This window comes from Rhinolophus hipposideros (assembly GCF_964194185.1).
Source record: "Rhinolophus hipposideros genome assembly, chromosome: 1".
Classification (NCBI taxonomy): domain Eukaryota; kingdom Metazoa; phylum Chordata; class Mammalia; order Chiroptera; family Rhinolophidae; genus Rhinolophus; species Rhinolophus hipposideros.
In genome coordinates, this window is record NC_138047.1 from 59,147,836 (window position 1) to 59,162,381 (window position 14,546).

Sequence of the window (14,546 nt, forward strand, 5' to 3'; positions counted from 1 at the left end):
TAATTTAGTTGTCTAATAAATACGGGTATTTTTAGGAATGTGATCTCTGTCACTTTGTTGGATCCTTGGCACCTAGAATAGTGTCAGGAATAGTGCTCAATAAAGATTGTTGAAGGAATCAATTAAGACATGTATTAAATATTTTCCTTCACATTCACTATCCTTCAGAATAAGAGGGTTCTCCTTACTCCCTCTGACTCTTATGGGCCCTCAAAAAGAAAAATATATTTAAAAAAAAATTTTTATTAGACTTTCTTTACTTTCTTTGGCCTTGACTCGTGGTTTGAATTTTAAGTATTTCTAGGCATACTTTAAATGTTTTGACTATCCTTCCTAAATGCAAAACTGAACACAGACTTTAAAAGGGGCTGACCAAGCAGAATATAGAAAAGGGCGACTTTCCAGATCTTACATTTTATAATCCATTTAGCAATCAGAGCTTCTTCCAGGATTTTAAATAGCAGGGACAGAGTAGTTAACTTATAGTTGGCTTGTGTTTTAGTCTGACACCTGGCTTTCTCCCCTTTCTTTTGAGAGTGAGCCCCATTGCTCCACTTGGTTTCTAAGACTGATGCGTTGCTTGTGTTCCTCTTTTATCACATCATATTTTCTTCTGCCTTATTTTATTTCTCGGCACATATCTACTTGTTGTTTTCCTCATTGAGGAAATTCATACTTCTCAAAACAAATTGCATGTTACTTTTCATTATACCATTTATAATTTAGGAACCAAAAATTAAACAAAAATATCTTGATTTTGTAACTTCCAAAATTGAAAATGTTCCAGTTCTAATTCAATTTAGAGCTTGCCTGTAATTCACCTGAGACAAATGATTATGCTGCTTTCAACTGAGTCATACGGCCTGTGTTCTATGTACACTTTGATAAATATTGGGTAGAAAGAGAGGAAGCGAATCTCATTACTTAAAAATTAAAGCTAAATAAATCACATAAGCATAAATATATATTATATATTTTACTAGATTTTAAATTGAATGACTTTGTACTGTGTCAATTTAGCTAAGCCAGAAATAAGTCTCCCAGAATTCTCTCTCTGTACGGTTCTGAGTTTGGCTTTGCCACAGGAGAAATTTGCATAAGTTCTGAAATGCAGAAGTGAGAAGCAGCCATATTAATACTCTGGAAGTCAGTGCAAGACCAACCACTGTTGCACTGATACACATTGTTGCTTATCTACTGGCTCACCTTATTGGTGAAGGGCAGCAGGCAGGTCTATAGTTCCTCTGGCTCTAGCCAGATTGCTCCTTGGGCATCTGCAAATCCCAAGCTAGGAATATGTAAAGGTGCCAGCTTATTCTGCAAGCCACCCATCTGACCTAGGTTGGCAACCAAGAAAAGCAAATCCAGGTTCTGGTTTGTCCTCATGGGTTCTGAGTTGTCATCACAAATTCTGGTTTTCCTCAAGAATTCCAGTTTGTTTGCTCTTGCTTCCCCTACTGCATGCCCGTCTTGTCTTCCCAACTTAGTAGTTTAAAACAACAAACATTTTTTACCTCACAGTTTCTGAGAGTCAGGAACTTGGAAGTTGTTTATCTGGCTCCTCGGGCTCATGGACTCTCACTAGGCTGCAGTCAAGGTATTGGCTCTGACTCCAATCTCATCTGGAAGCCCAACCATTGGAGGATCTGCTTCCAAGCTTCTTCCTCTGGGTGTTGGCAGGATTCAGCTCATCACAGGTTGTGGCACTGAGGGCTTCATTTCCTCACTGGCTGTTGGCCAGAAACTCCCTCAATTATTTGCAATACGGGCCTCTCCACAGAAGAGTCACATCATGGCAGCTGGCTTCCATCAGAGCAAGCAAATGAGAGAGCAAGAGAGGGTGAGTAGGACAGACAGCAGAGTCACTTTGTAACCTAATCTCAAAAGTGACGTCTCATCACTTTTATTATATTCTATTGGTTAGAAGGAAGTCATAAGGCTCAGTCAACACTCAAGGGGAAGGGATTATAAAAGAACATAAATACCGTAAGCAGGGATCACTAGAAGCCATCTTTGAAGCTGCCTACCACACTGTTTAAAGAGACAAAAGGCCTTCTGACCATCTTAGGCACTGTGCTCTGCACACCCTCTCTTAAAAAAAAAAATAGAACTTCAGAGTTCTGGTCAAGATGGTGGAGTAGGTAAAGGCTGTGCTCGCCTTTTCTCACAGCCACATCAAAATTACAACTAAACTATTAAAAAAATCATCATTGAGAATCACCTGAAATCTTGCTGAACCAAAGCCCTACAACTAAGGACATACAAAAAAAGCCACCTCAAGGGGCAGCCAAATGGCTCAGTTGGTTAGAGTGCGAATGCTTAACAACCAGGTTGCTGGTTAAATTCCCACATGGGGTGGTGGGCTGCAGCCCCTGCAACTAAAGATTGAAAACGGCAACTGGACTTGGAGCTGAGCTGCGCCCTCCACAACTAGACTGAAGGACAATGACTTGGAGCTGACGGGCCCTGGAAAAACATACTTTTCCCCAATATTCCCCAATAATAATTTAAAAATATATATATAAAAGCCACCTCAAAACTGGTAGGAGGGGCATAGATGGGAACAGGCTGGTTCCACACCTGCATGTGACCAGTGACCACTAAAAACTGGGAGGGACATCTCTCTCCCAGAAGTTACCCCCAGAGGAATAAGAGTCCCAGCCCCTTCCTAGCCCAGGGTTCCAGTGCCAGGGAGAAAAGTTCCCATAATGTTTGGCTGTGAAAACCAGTGGAGATTGTGGTTGAGTGAGATCGAGAGTGGCTGGAGTCCCAGGCGCTCCTCTTAAAGGGACCACACTGGATGTACTCCCAATGCAATCAGTGGCTCTGAGCTCCAGCACTGGGGCAGCAGATGGAGAGGCGACAGAGATATACAGAGGGGAACTGAGTTGTCTGGCTTCAGGACAAGAGCTGGAGGGGCAGCTTTCTCTAGAACAGAAAAGCTGGTGGAAGCCATTGTTTCTTTGTTGAGCCCTCCCCCCTCCCAGCATGCAGCCATAGGCCATATCTGAGTCTCCATCAACCTGGCTAACACTCTTTGTTCATTATGCCCTGGTGACCCTATCCTGCCCAACTTTTGGGCACATCCAAGCCACTGCCAATGCCTTTTTCCTGCAAGTTGCCTGCGTTGGCTCAAGTTGCTGACTGTCCTAGGGTCTCTCCAAGGTTTGTGAAACCCAGAGAAGCAATATTTGCCTTAAGCATGTACCATACCTTTGGTTGAGCACTAGAGGCAGCTGAACTTGGTTCTTGATTTGGCCTCTCCGGGCACTTCCAAGCACAGCATGGGTAGCAGACATCTCCAGATTGCTTTGTGGCTCCTGCTGGGTGGCCCCATGTGGGGCACAAGCTGCAGCTAAGCTTGACCTGCAGTGGGTCCTTTCCCAGGTGGTCCTGGGACTGGCATGCTCAGTGGCCAGCTTTGAAATGAGCCAGAACATCACCCAGCCACTTCCAAGGACAACACACTCAAAGGGCAGATTGGGCAGGCACCAGAGCCCTGCTGAGGCAGATCCTGCTCTGTAGGGTCAGCCCATCTACCATAACTCTCCACTGTAATCATGGCCAGTCTTCACAACAAATGATCTTGAGGGTCAACCCCTCCCATTGATGTGCAAACAGCAATGAAGATTCAGCCTAAGAGGAGGGCACAGACAACCCATACAATAGACAGACTGGAGTGCACGGCAGGAAAGTGACCAGGAAGACTGAGACCCACAGCACACCTGCTACATAAGGCCACTCTACTAAGACCAGGAGACATAGCAGTTCTACCTAATACACAGAAATAAACACAGGGATGCAGCTAAAAAGGGAGACAAAGAAACGTGTCCCAAATAAAAGAACAGAACAAAGCTCTAGAAAAGAGCTAAACAAAACGGAGACAATCTATCAGATGCAGAGTTCCAAACATTGGTTATAAGGATGCTCAATGATCTCAGAGAGAACTTTAACAAAGGGACAGGAAACATAAAAATGGAGATCTAAAAAATAAAAAAGAACCACTCAGAAATTAAAAAATACAATAACAGAAATGAAGAATACATTAGAAGGAATCAACAGTAGATTAGATGAAGCAGAGGCTCTAATCAGCGATTTAGAAGATAAGGTAGCAGAAAACACCCAATCAGAACAGCAAAAAGAAAAAAGAATCCAAAAAAATGAGGAGAGTGTAAGCGGCCTTTGGGATAATACCAAGTATACCAATATTCACATCATAAGGGCACCAGAAAGAGAAGCGAGAGAGCAAGGAATTGAAAACCTATTTGAAGAAATAATGATGAAAACTTCCCTAACCTGGCGAACAGAGAGCCGCAGACAAGTAAAACCCAAAGACCCAAACCAAGACACATCATAATTAAAATGCCAAAGGTTAAATACAAAGAGAGAATCTTAGAAGCAGCAAGAGAAAACTAGCTAGTTACCAACAAGGGCTCCCATAAGATTGTCAGCTGATTTTTCAACAGAAACTTTGCAGGCAAGAAGAGATTGGCAGGAAATATTCAAAGTGATGAAAACCAAGGACCTACAACCAATATTATTCTACCCAGCAAACTATTATTCAGAATCAAAAGACAGATAAAAAGCTTCCTAAACAAGAAAAAGCTAAAGAAGTTCATCAGCACCAAACCAGTATTACAACAAATCTTAGAGGGACTTATCTCAGATGAAAAAAAATAAATAAATGAAAAATATGAGTAATAAAATGGCAATAACTACATACCTATCAGCAATTACTTTAAATGTAAATGGATTAAATGATCCAATCAAAAGATAGGATGGCTGAATGGATAAGAAAACAAGGTCCTTAGATGTGCTGCCCAGCAGAGACTTCCTTCAGATTGAAAGACACACACATACTGAAAGGAAAGGGATAGAAAAAAGATATTTTATGAAAATGAAAACAAACAAACAAAAAAGCTGAAGTATCAATACTTATACCAGAAAAGGTAGACTTTAAATAAAAGACTAACAAGACACAAAGAAGGATGTAGTAATTCCACTTCTGGGTAATTATCCAAAGAAATCCAAAATACTACTTTGAGGAAAAGTGCTTATCCATATGTTCATTGCAGCATTACTTACAATAGCCAAGATATGAAGGCAACCTGGGTGTCCCTGAATGGATGAATGGATAAAGAAGAGGTGGTACATATATACAATGAAATATTGCTCAGCCATAAAAAAGAATGAATCTTGCCAACTGTAACAACACGGATGGACCTAGAGAGTATTGTGCTGAGTGGAGTAAGCCAGGAAGCAAAAGACAAATGTAATATGATTTCATTTGTAAGTGTAATTTAAGGAACAAAATAAACAAACAAATTAAACAGAAACAAACTCATAGATACAGAGAACGTTTTGATGATTGCTAAATGGTAGGGGCATTGGGAGTGGATGAAAATGGGAAAGGGACTAAGACGTACAAATTACTTATTACAAAGTAGTCATGAGGATGTAGGGCATAGCATAAGGAATATAGTCAATAATATTCTAATAACTATGTATGGTGTCAGATGGGTACTAGAACTATGGGGGTGATAGATGGGAAGGGAGTTGGGGGCAGGGTGAAAAAGATGAAGGATTAAGAAATACAAGTTGGTAGTTATAGTCATGAGGATGTAAAGCATAGGGGATATAATCAATAATATGGTACTAACTATGCATAGTGCCAAGTGGGTACTATTCAGGGGGATCTCTTCCTAAAGTATATAATGGCTAACCACTACACTGTGTACCTGAAATTAATATAAAATAATATTGAATGTCAACTATACTTGAAAAATTAAAAGGGGGGAAGGGTAGGATAAAGGATAATAAGAGGTTCAAAGTTCTAGGTATAAAACAAGTAAATCTTGGGGATGTAATATTACATCATAGGGAATACAGTCAATAACAATGTGATAGCATGGTATGGTGTCAGATGGTTGCTGGACTTACCATGGTGGTCACTTCTTTAGCATAGAGAATATAATCAATAATATGGTAATAACTATGTATGGTACCAGGTGGGTACCATTGAATAATTATGATATACACCTGAAACTAATATAATATTGTATGTTAGCTATATTTTAATAAAAATATTTTTAAAATAGAACTTGTAGGAATCATTTTTCCCACAGCATCTTCACAGAAAAGATTTGTGAGTGTAACTTTTGTCTGATAGAGTGGATCATGAATCCACACAGGGGAACTCAGGAAATGTTTAAAGAAAATGTATCAGCTTGGTATACAGACATAGAAAGATAAATTGAAAAGAGGCATCTCTACCACCAAACCTTTACAGGCAGGAAACAGGATACGATGTCCACTTAGTTGCAAATACTAGCCATATCTTATATAACAAAAAAGGAATGATGACTCAGAAAGCAGAACCAAGGTTCTACAAGGTGGAGTCAAGAGTTATGGAGAATAACTCACAGGGACTAGGATTGAGCCATAAGCAAAAACATGGCAACATGCATCAGACCAAATTTTCAGCAGACTAGTGACTGCTTTGTGCTTCTCATCTTCCCCCTTAATGAATGCAAGAATTTGTTTATCTTTTGATCTGCTCCTCATTCGATGTTGTGTGCGGATAGATGACTTATTTACTTAGTTCACAGGCTTTCAGACCTACAAGAATGTATCTAAGGAATTATACCTGAGAAGCCTCCACCATGTCTGAATAGATTTAGATGATAGGTTCCTGGACCTTGAGCCTGAGCTTGATGTTATAATGAGATGATATTTTTAGGGGGGCTCTTGGGAAGGAGTGAATTTATTTTGCATATGGCTGTAACATAAGTAATCTGTGGACAGAAAGTGGGTTGTGGCAATTTTAAATCTTGCTTACAAATTCTTTGAAATGCTCTTCATTAAGAAATTGAATCTATGTCCCTTCCCTCAAATCTGGGTAGGCTTGTATTTCTACCAATAGACTGTGACAAAAGTGATGTTGGAACTCCAAGACTGGTTTATAAAGGATAGTACAACTTTTCCTTGTTGGTTGGAATACTTGCTCTTGGAGTCCTCTGCTACCATAAAAGGAGTCTGGCTAGTTTAAGCACGCCAAGATGTTAGGAATCCAAGCAATAGAGAGGACACGTGTAAGCAACCTGGTCAGCCATTCTAATCTTTGAGTAGTCCCATCCCACGCTCCAGATACGTGTGGGTGAACAAGGCTTCAGGTGATTCTAGCACCCAGTCATTGACTCACCCAATCTTTTAGTCTTTCCACCTGATACCCCAGGCACTGTGGCATATGTTGTCCTGATTCCTGACCCACAAAATCTAATAATATTAAAACAATTGTTCTAAGTGACTAAGTTGTGGGGTAATTTGTTACATAGTCATAATAACTGGGACTGAGCCATGTAAATATATCACAGCTAAATTGTGAATGATATACATATTTGAGGTCAATATTTAGCTTTGAGGGCAGTAAACCGTCAGTGTGTTTATAATTATTTTAGAAATTTACACAAATTAGATAATGGATGTGTAAATACTCCTATTGCAATGCCTAGCAGTAAAGAACAAGAATTTATTATTATGCCAAAAGAAATATATTAATATGTGTATGTCAATTTCCAAATGGTTGTTTTCAATGATCTATGAGTAATATCCTGGCCAATGTTTCAAAGCTTTCCATGTATATCTCCAAATTACAGACGAAAAAAGATGTGGTTTGTTGGTCAAGGTGACACAAATCTGACCAAATCTAGAATTCAAACCCAGATCTTTTTTTATTCCAACTACCTTACTTTTCACCACTATATTCTCCCTCCAGACATTTTAAATATAAAGATTAAGAAAATACAATTATGAAAAGTTGGAAGAGGCTCAAGAATGAAAACTTTGCACCTAGGAAAGAGATTAAGAATGATTTAACGATTACAAATATGATGGGTTTGTATGTAGAGGAATAATTTTCAGTATGTCCTAACGGGAAAAAAAAGAAATATATACCTTTAATTCATAAAGAAATTAAAATTTAGAAATTTAGGTGAGCTCTTAATAAAGCACTTAATTTTGGTAAGGGTTAATCTTCATTCATGTAATAGAGTTTGATCAATCATCTTCATGATTTAAAAGAAAAAGATAGATACTGAATTTATTGTGGTACAATTGTACATATAGATGCCAATGGTAGCTAAAGTGCAGGACTAAATGGCTATTAAGACTCCTTTAGTTCTAACAGAGATAAGTAACAGTAGCTCCCACTTATGTAGCTCTGATCATTTCACAGATATCAGCAAAGGACTCTATAGATATCTTATTTAATCCCCGAAACAGGCTTCCAAAGCAGGTATTACTTTACTGTGTCTTTTTCTATAGGTGAGAAAACTACTACACTAAAAGGTGAAGTCATCTTCCTAAAGTCACCCAGCTAGGAAATAGTGGAATTGAGATTATACAATGGCTCAATGGCTCATTTCTTCATCTTTCTATTGCAAAGAAACACAATAAAAATCAGATGTGTATATTACATATTGATACGGCCAGTCGCAGGCAAAATACCTGTAGTAGTCGAAGTCGGTTTTTATTTGTATATGTGTAGGTCTTTCTTGAATTACAACTCTTGATCTCCTTTGAGACTATTATTGTGATTATACTGTACAGTTCTAATATCTATCCAATACATAAATTTCCTACATTTAGGTGGGTAATTTAAAAATATATACATGAAGAAACATACAGTGCTTACAAATCAAATGCAAATAAAAATCTTTTAAAAATCTTAGAAATTCATTAAGCAGGTTATGTTCATCCTATTAAAAATGGTTCTTCTATGTACAATACACAATCTTTAAAAATACTACTCCAGGAAACAAAAAAAATCTTTGGTTCAGCAAAAGGATTCTAAATGTGGAAATTCAGTTTGTTAAGGAGGCACCTCTTGAGTTGGGCCTCTCTTATCTGGTTTAGCTCTTCAGGAAGCATGGCGCTGACTTTCTTTGAAGGCAAAAAATATGGGCGAGGGCTGGGTAGAGGTTGCTATTCCCATAGAACATGAGCATATGAAAATATAACCAGAAGCTTGAATAATGCAGTAACTTAGATGGTATTTTCACTCTGCTAGATCAAAAAGATACAGAGAAAGTCTGCTTCCCATCCACTGTGGAAGGAGGGTAAGGGAATAATCATGGTTGATACATAAAAAACATTTACTAGTAAAGTTCTTAGGTACTGGCCTCCAAAGCTATTGAAACTACTCTCTTCATTATTTGGAAGACAGCAAGGAGGCCAGAGGACAGGTGCTAGATGATACTTTTACTTCTGAAGTCCCATCACTTCTCCAGCAGCGTGCCTGCCTTACCAATCTAAAACTATAAACACAGCCATGACTCAGATGTTTTATTTAAAAGTTATTAACATAGCGGTGATTATAGTGCATGAACATTTACCAATGGGATCTTCATTAAAAATTAACTGTAGTTATTCTATACTCTGGGTTTACTAATAGCAACAATCACGACACTGGCCAAAATACCTCCAGGATTTCAAAGAGTCAGCAACTTTACCTATCAGACTTTATTCTCCTTCACATTTAAAGGGAGGGAAAAGCCTTCACAATTTTGTTTCTGCATGTTTTCTATTTAGATTGTGAAAACATTTAGTATATAAGATAAAACCTTTCAAAAAGCCCATTACGTAACCACACACTATAACCACCTTCAACAAGGCTTTGGAAAGTCTCAAAGGTATCACAGCTGGCTGCAAGAGAATTAAAAATATTTTTTGCTTTATTTTCTCTACGTTCCCCAATAGAATATAATTACCTGGTTGGATTAACTAAGTCCTTTATTTTAGGGAGCGGTACCACTGTCTAATGACTCAAACTTTCCTTTTCCAAGATGAATACCAGAAGCACATTAATACATTTCTAGGTTAAATGCAGGTAAAAGTCAAGGGCCTCTATTAACTAACAAGATTTCTACAAATCACCACTTGAAGATGCCATAATGCTTATGCAGAGTTGTTAAGAGCAGGGGAAATCTTCCAAAATTCACCCTTGGTTTTCATACTATTTGCATGACTTAGTTGCTCAAGGGCGATGCTTCTTAAACCTCATTAGGACTCAAAGGACATGAGTATGATTAGAATGGAGCAATGGATTGCAGAGAAAACTATGCCCCCTTCAACAACAACAACAACAAAAATGGTTCTGACTGTGGAAAGAAGAATAGAATAACCTTCAACATTTGAGAAAAGCGAAGAATAGAACACATGAATAATTCACAGCGTCTAAATAAGACATTATAATTCAGAACCACCTTCATACCCACTATCACCCACCCCAGCTCATGGGCAGGGCTTTCGTTTCCCTACTGGTCTTCCAAAAGATATCACAATATTCCAGCAAGAGAAATAATCAATGCTAGATTATTGGTTTGCATAGTCCTCTTTTGTAGTACATACGCAGTAATCATTGTTTTGTTTTGTTTTTGTCAGAAGTCTTTATCCCAGCCTGACAGCTCATCTGGAGGCATTCCCTTTTCAGGAGGATACTTGTCAAAGTAGCTGTGATCTGTGGGTCCATTGAGCTAATAGAGAAAGGATTAAAGCAAAGGTAAGGATGAGGTTGACTAAGCGTGCTATTACATATGGCTAATACTTTCTCTATCTGAACATGGGTTTTATACTACAAACACTGGTAAGTTACATATAAGGAAAAGATGGCTAATTATCATTTCTGAGTCAGACTATCAGCCTCATGAGATCTCCCCTTTAGATCAAATGAATTCGATCACTGTATTACATTCAATAAAAGCTACCTGGCTTGGGAGCTATTATTGAAAGAAAAAGTGACAGAAATTATGTCCATATTTTTCAAATAAAAAATATCTTAAAAGCAAATGCTTAAAAAAAATGCAAAATTTCTAAAATCCTTCTTCCATTTTACATAAGAGTCTCACCAATCTTGACGTTTTATATGGTTAATTGACCCATATAAAGTTTCCAGAATGCCAAAGGGACAACTCAAAATATTATTGACTGTTGAAAGAGTGAAATGACTTTGGAATTAAACTATTTTGCAGATCAGGTGGCTTCCAAGTCTTTGCTTTCCAACAAATTTAAGAAGTATCTAATTGAATTATCAGCTGATAGATCATTAAAAATATTATTTATGATAGATCATAATGTGTTTTTTTTAGGAGGGTGGGGAGATCACTCAGAAGGCATTTAAAATGACATTTTGCTCTTAGGAAACCTTCCACTCCGATGGACTTATTTTTGCGAACACAGCTCTTAGCACTTGCATCAACATAATTTTAAAAAGGAATAGAATTGATGTGGAATCTGATCCTATTTTTAAAATAAATAACATTCATCCACAGGTAAAATGAATAATTGCTTTTCAAAAGATGTTTAATAATTACTTCAAAATTTTGTAATTTATTTACGTTGTTTGATATTGCATACGATAAAAATAGAATTATAACTGAATCCAGAAGAAATGTTTATATTGTCATAGAAATTTCTGTTGTCACAGGAATTTTAAAATTTATAAAACTATAATTGAAAGGTATTTAAAGAATGATCAATTAAAGCTTGCCAAGCATAAAAAATATTTTACGTTAGGATGAAATTTTGTAGGGAAAATGGAATGGAAATATGAATTCAGAGAGAAAAAGGAATCATGTAATATTTTTGTCTATTGTTAAATGGTTGATTGGTATCAAATCTCAGTGGTATTTAGATTACATTGGAAATATTTAAAGGAGTAAAGTAACAGTAGTGTTTAACTTTAAAAAGTCAAAATTTACAACATATTAGAAATTATATTCTCCACAGTGACTTAAATGTACGATGAGAAATTCAGACATCAATCTAAAAAATGTACAAGAGGAGACATAGATCTTCAAAACTCCTCTAGAGAGAACACAGTATAAAGGGTGTTGACCTACATCATTCCTGAGTCATTTTCCCCCCAATGCTAGCAGATATTTTGCTTTGTTTAGAGCTGCCTGTCCAATCAGCTACATGTGGTGACTGAGCACTTGAAATGCAGCTGGTCCAAACTGACATGTGCTGAAAGTATAAAATCCACTTGGACTTGTGAAAGCAGTACGAAAAAAAATAACTGTAACATCTCATTAATATTTTATGTTGATTACATATTGAAGTGATAATACTTGGATATTAATTAAATTAACTTCACCTATTTCTTTTTACCTTTTTTAATGTGGCTACCAGAAATTTTCAAATTACCTATATGATTCATATTACGTTTCTAGAGTCAACTGTCAGCCTAACTAACACTGACTCCTTGGGGACTTAGATTTCCATGTGATTGATTCCTGAGAGCTGAGCTAATGCCCATCAAATAGATAACAACATGTAGTCCCTATAATCACAATTTATGACGTTTTAACTTAATTTTGAAAAACCACAGAGGGTGCCAAAAAAATGTATACACACTTTAAGAAAGGAAAAAACTGTATTAAAATTGTAATACTTAATACATACTGATAACAAAAGATGAATACAAGTCATGTGTATACTTTTTTGGCAGCCCCAGTATTTTAAAAATCTAAAATCTGTCACACACATACACACACACACACACACACACACATACAAATTCTGTTTACAAAAACAAATACCCACAAAAAATTATAGTAGTAATATAGTAGATACCATACCTCTCTTTGTAAAGGTGATGGAAGGTTCCGTGCTTTCAGTCCCTCCCAATTAAAACCATTTAACCATCTGAGAAATGAGCAAAGTAGAGAGAAATATCACTTGCCTGAAAATGATTAGCCTGTCAAGTTATCTGCCCATCCATTTTGTTGCCTGCTCCCTGTATGAAACTACGCAGCTGCCAGTGGTTGGAGGAAAAGACTCAAACATGCTTGTTGTCTGGTCTCACCTTGAACCCATACCCCCTCACGAGGGGCACTTACTGCTGCCCAGTAATCAGTTTAGACTTCCCTGCTATCCCACTCATTGTCACACTGTCTTAGATTCATTAATTCATATTTTGTCTTCTCTCTTCAAACTTCCAGAACCTTCTCCCCATCGTCATTCTCCAATGATGACCTGGCTTTCTTTTTCACTGAGAAAACTGAAACAAAAAGAAAACTTTCACAGTCTTCCACCAGCATACCTGCCTACTTACCTGCAACTGTGTATTCCCTTGTTTAGGCCCTGAATGAACTGCCTTTGCTTCTCGCTAAGGTCAACTCTTCTACTGTGTACTTGACCCCATAGACTCTGATCTATTCAAAGTCATGCTTCTGCAATTCTCTCTCCTGAATCTTCAACATATTCTCTGCTGGATTATTCTCATCAGTATGGAAACATTGTATCTCTTCCAACCACAAAACACTCTCCTTTGACTTGAGCTCTTTTCCAGCTCTCATTCCACGTCTCTCCTCCCATGGGAGAAAAAACCCTTGAAAAAGTTATCTAATCACTCTATCCATTTTCTCCTGACCACACTGCAGTCAGATTTCCCCCTCTCTATTCACTGAATCACGTCAGTTCTCAGTTTTCATCTTATTTAAACTATTAGTAGCATGTGCCACAGTTCATCACTCATACTTCCTGAAACCCTTCTTCACTTGGCTTTCTTCCTACCTTCTTAGGTGCTTTCCCTCATTTTCCACTGCTATTTCCATAGGAAGTTGGTGTGTTCCAGAGCTCAGTTTTTAGACCGCTTCTTTTTTCAACACTCTCATTTCCTAGGTAATCTCATTCAGTCTTGTGGCTTTTAATAGCATTTACATTCTGATTACTCCCAAATTTCTATTTCCAACCAAGATTTCCATTTTGCTTTATGGGCGAATAGGTACAACTGTTATTTATCCAGTTAGACATCTAGTCTACCAGGCATCTAGCATGTATCAGGTCACACTGGAGCTCCACATTTCCTCCAGCAAACTTGCCTCAACTCTTGCAGTTGCTCAAAGCAAAGACCTTGGAGTTATCTTTTCTCTCACACCCTACCTCAGTCCATATGCAAATCTTGTCAGTGTTACTTTCAAAATATGCTTACATTCAGAATATGACAAATTCTCAACACCTTCACTCTACCTGTACAGGCCAAGCCACTAGTAGTCTTTGCCGATATTACTACAACAACCTCCTAATGTGTCCTCCTGCTTTTGTCCCTGGCAAACAACCCAGCAGCAAGAGTGATCATTTAAAACTAAGTAAGGTCTCACCACGATTTTTGGTTCAAAACTCTCCAGTGCTTCCCATTTCACTCTTTACCACAAGCCACCAGGCTTATGAAACACCCTTTCCACCACCGCCCTTCCCCACCCACCCCTGTCCTCCACTTCTCTTCTGCTTCCTTTGCCTGTTTATCTCCTCATCCTGTTCCAACAAGCCAGGGGTGCTCCCATTTCAAGACCTTGCCCTCTAGGCCCTCTCGCTGGAGTGTTCTTTCCTCAGATTTCTACATGGTTTGTTCCCTCAACACCTTCAGGTCCTTTCTCAAAGCTCATCTTCTTAGTGAGGACTTCTTTGGGTGTCCAATCTAACATTGCACGCCCTTCCCCACCCCCATCGCCACATGCGTTCTATCCTTCTCCCTGCTTTATTCTTTC

General features: G+C 38.1%; 1 protein-coding gene across 1 annotated transcript in view; it reads right to left on the bottom strand.

Moving 5' to 3' along the window:
• Positions 1-8,499: 8,499 nt before the first annotated feature.
• Positions 8,500-14,546, bottom strand: part of PRKG2 (protein kinase cGMP-dependent 2) — an 85,476-nt gene continuing 79,429 nt past the window's right edge. The window contains exons 17-18 of the mRNA XM_081047884.1: positions 12,636-12,702; positions 8,500-10,532 (exon numbers count right to left, since the gene is read on the bottom strand). Of these exons, the coding sequence (XP_080904010.1) occupies positions 10,437-10,532; positions 12,636-12,702 (163 nt within the window). The 3' untranslated portion in view covers positions 8,500-10,436. The remainder of the gene's footprint in view (positions 10,533-12,635; positions 12,703-14,546) is intronic.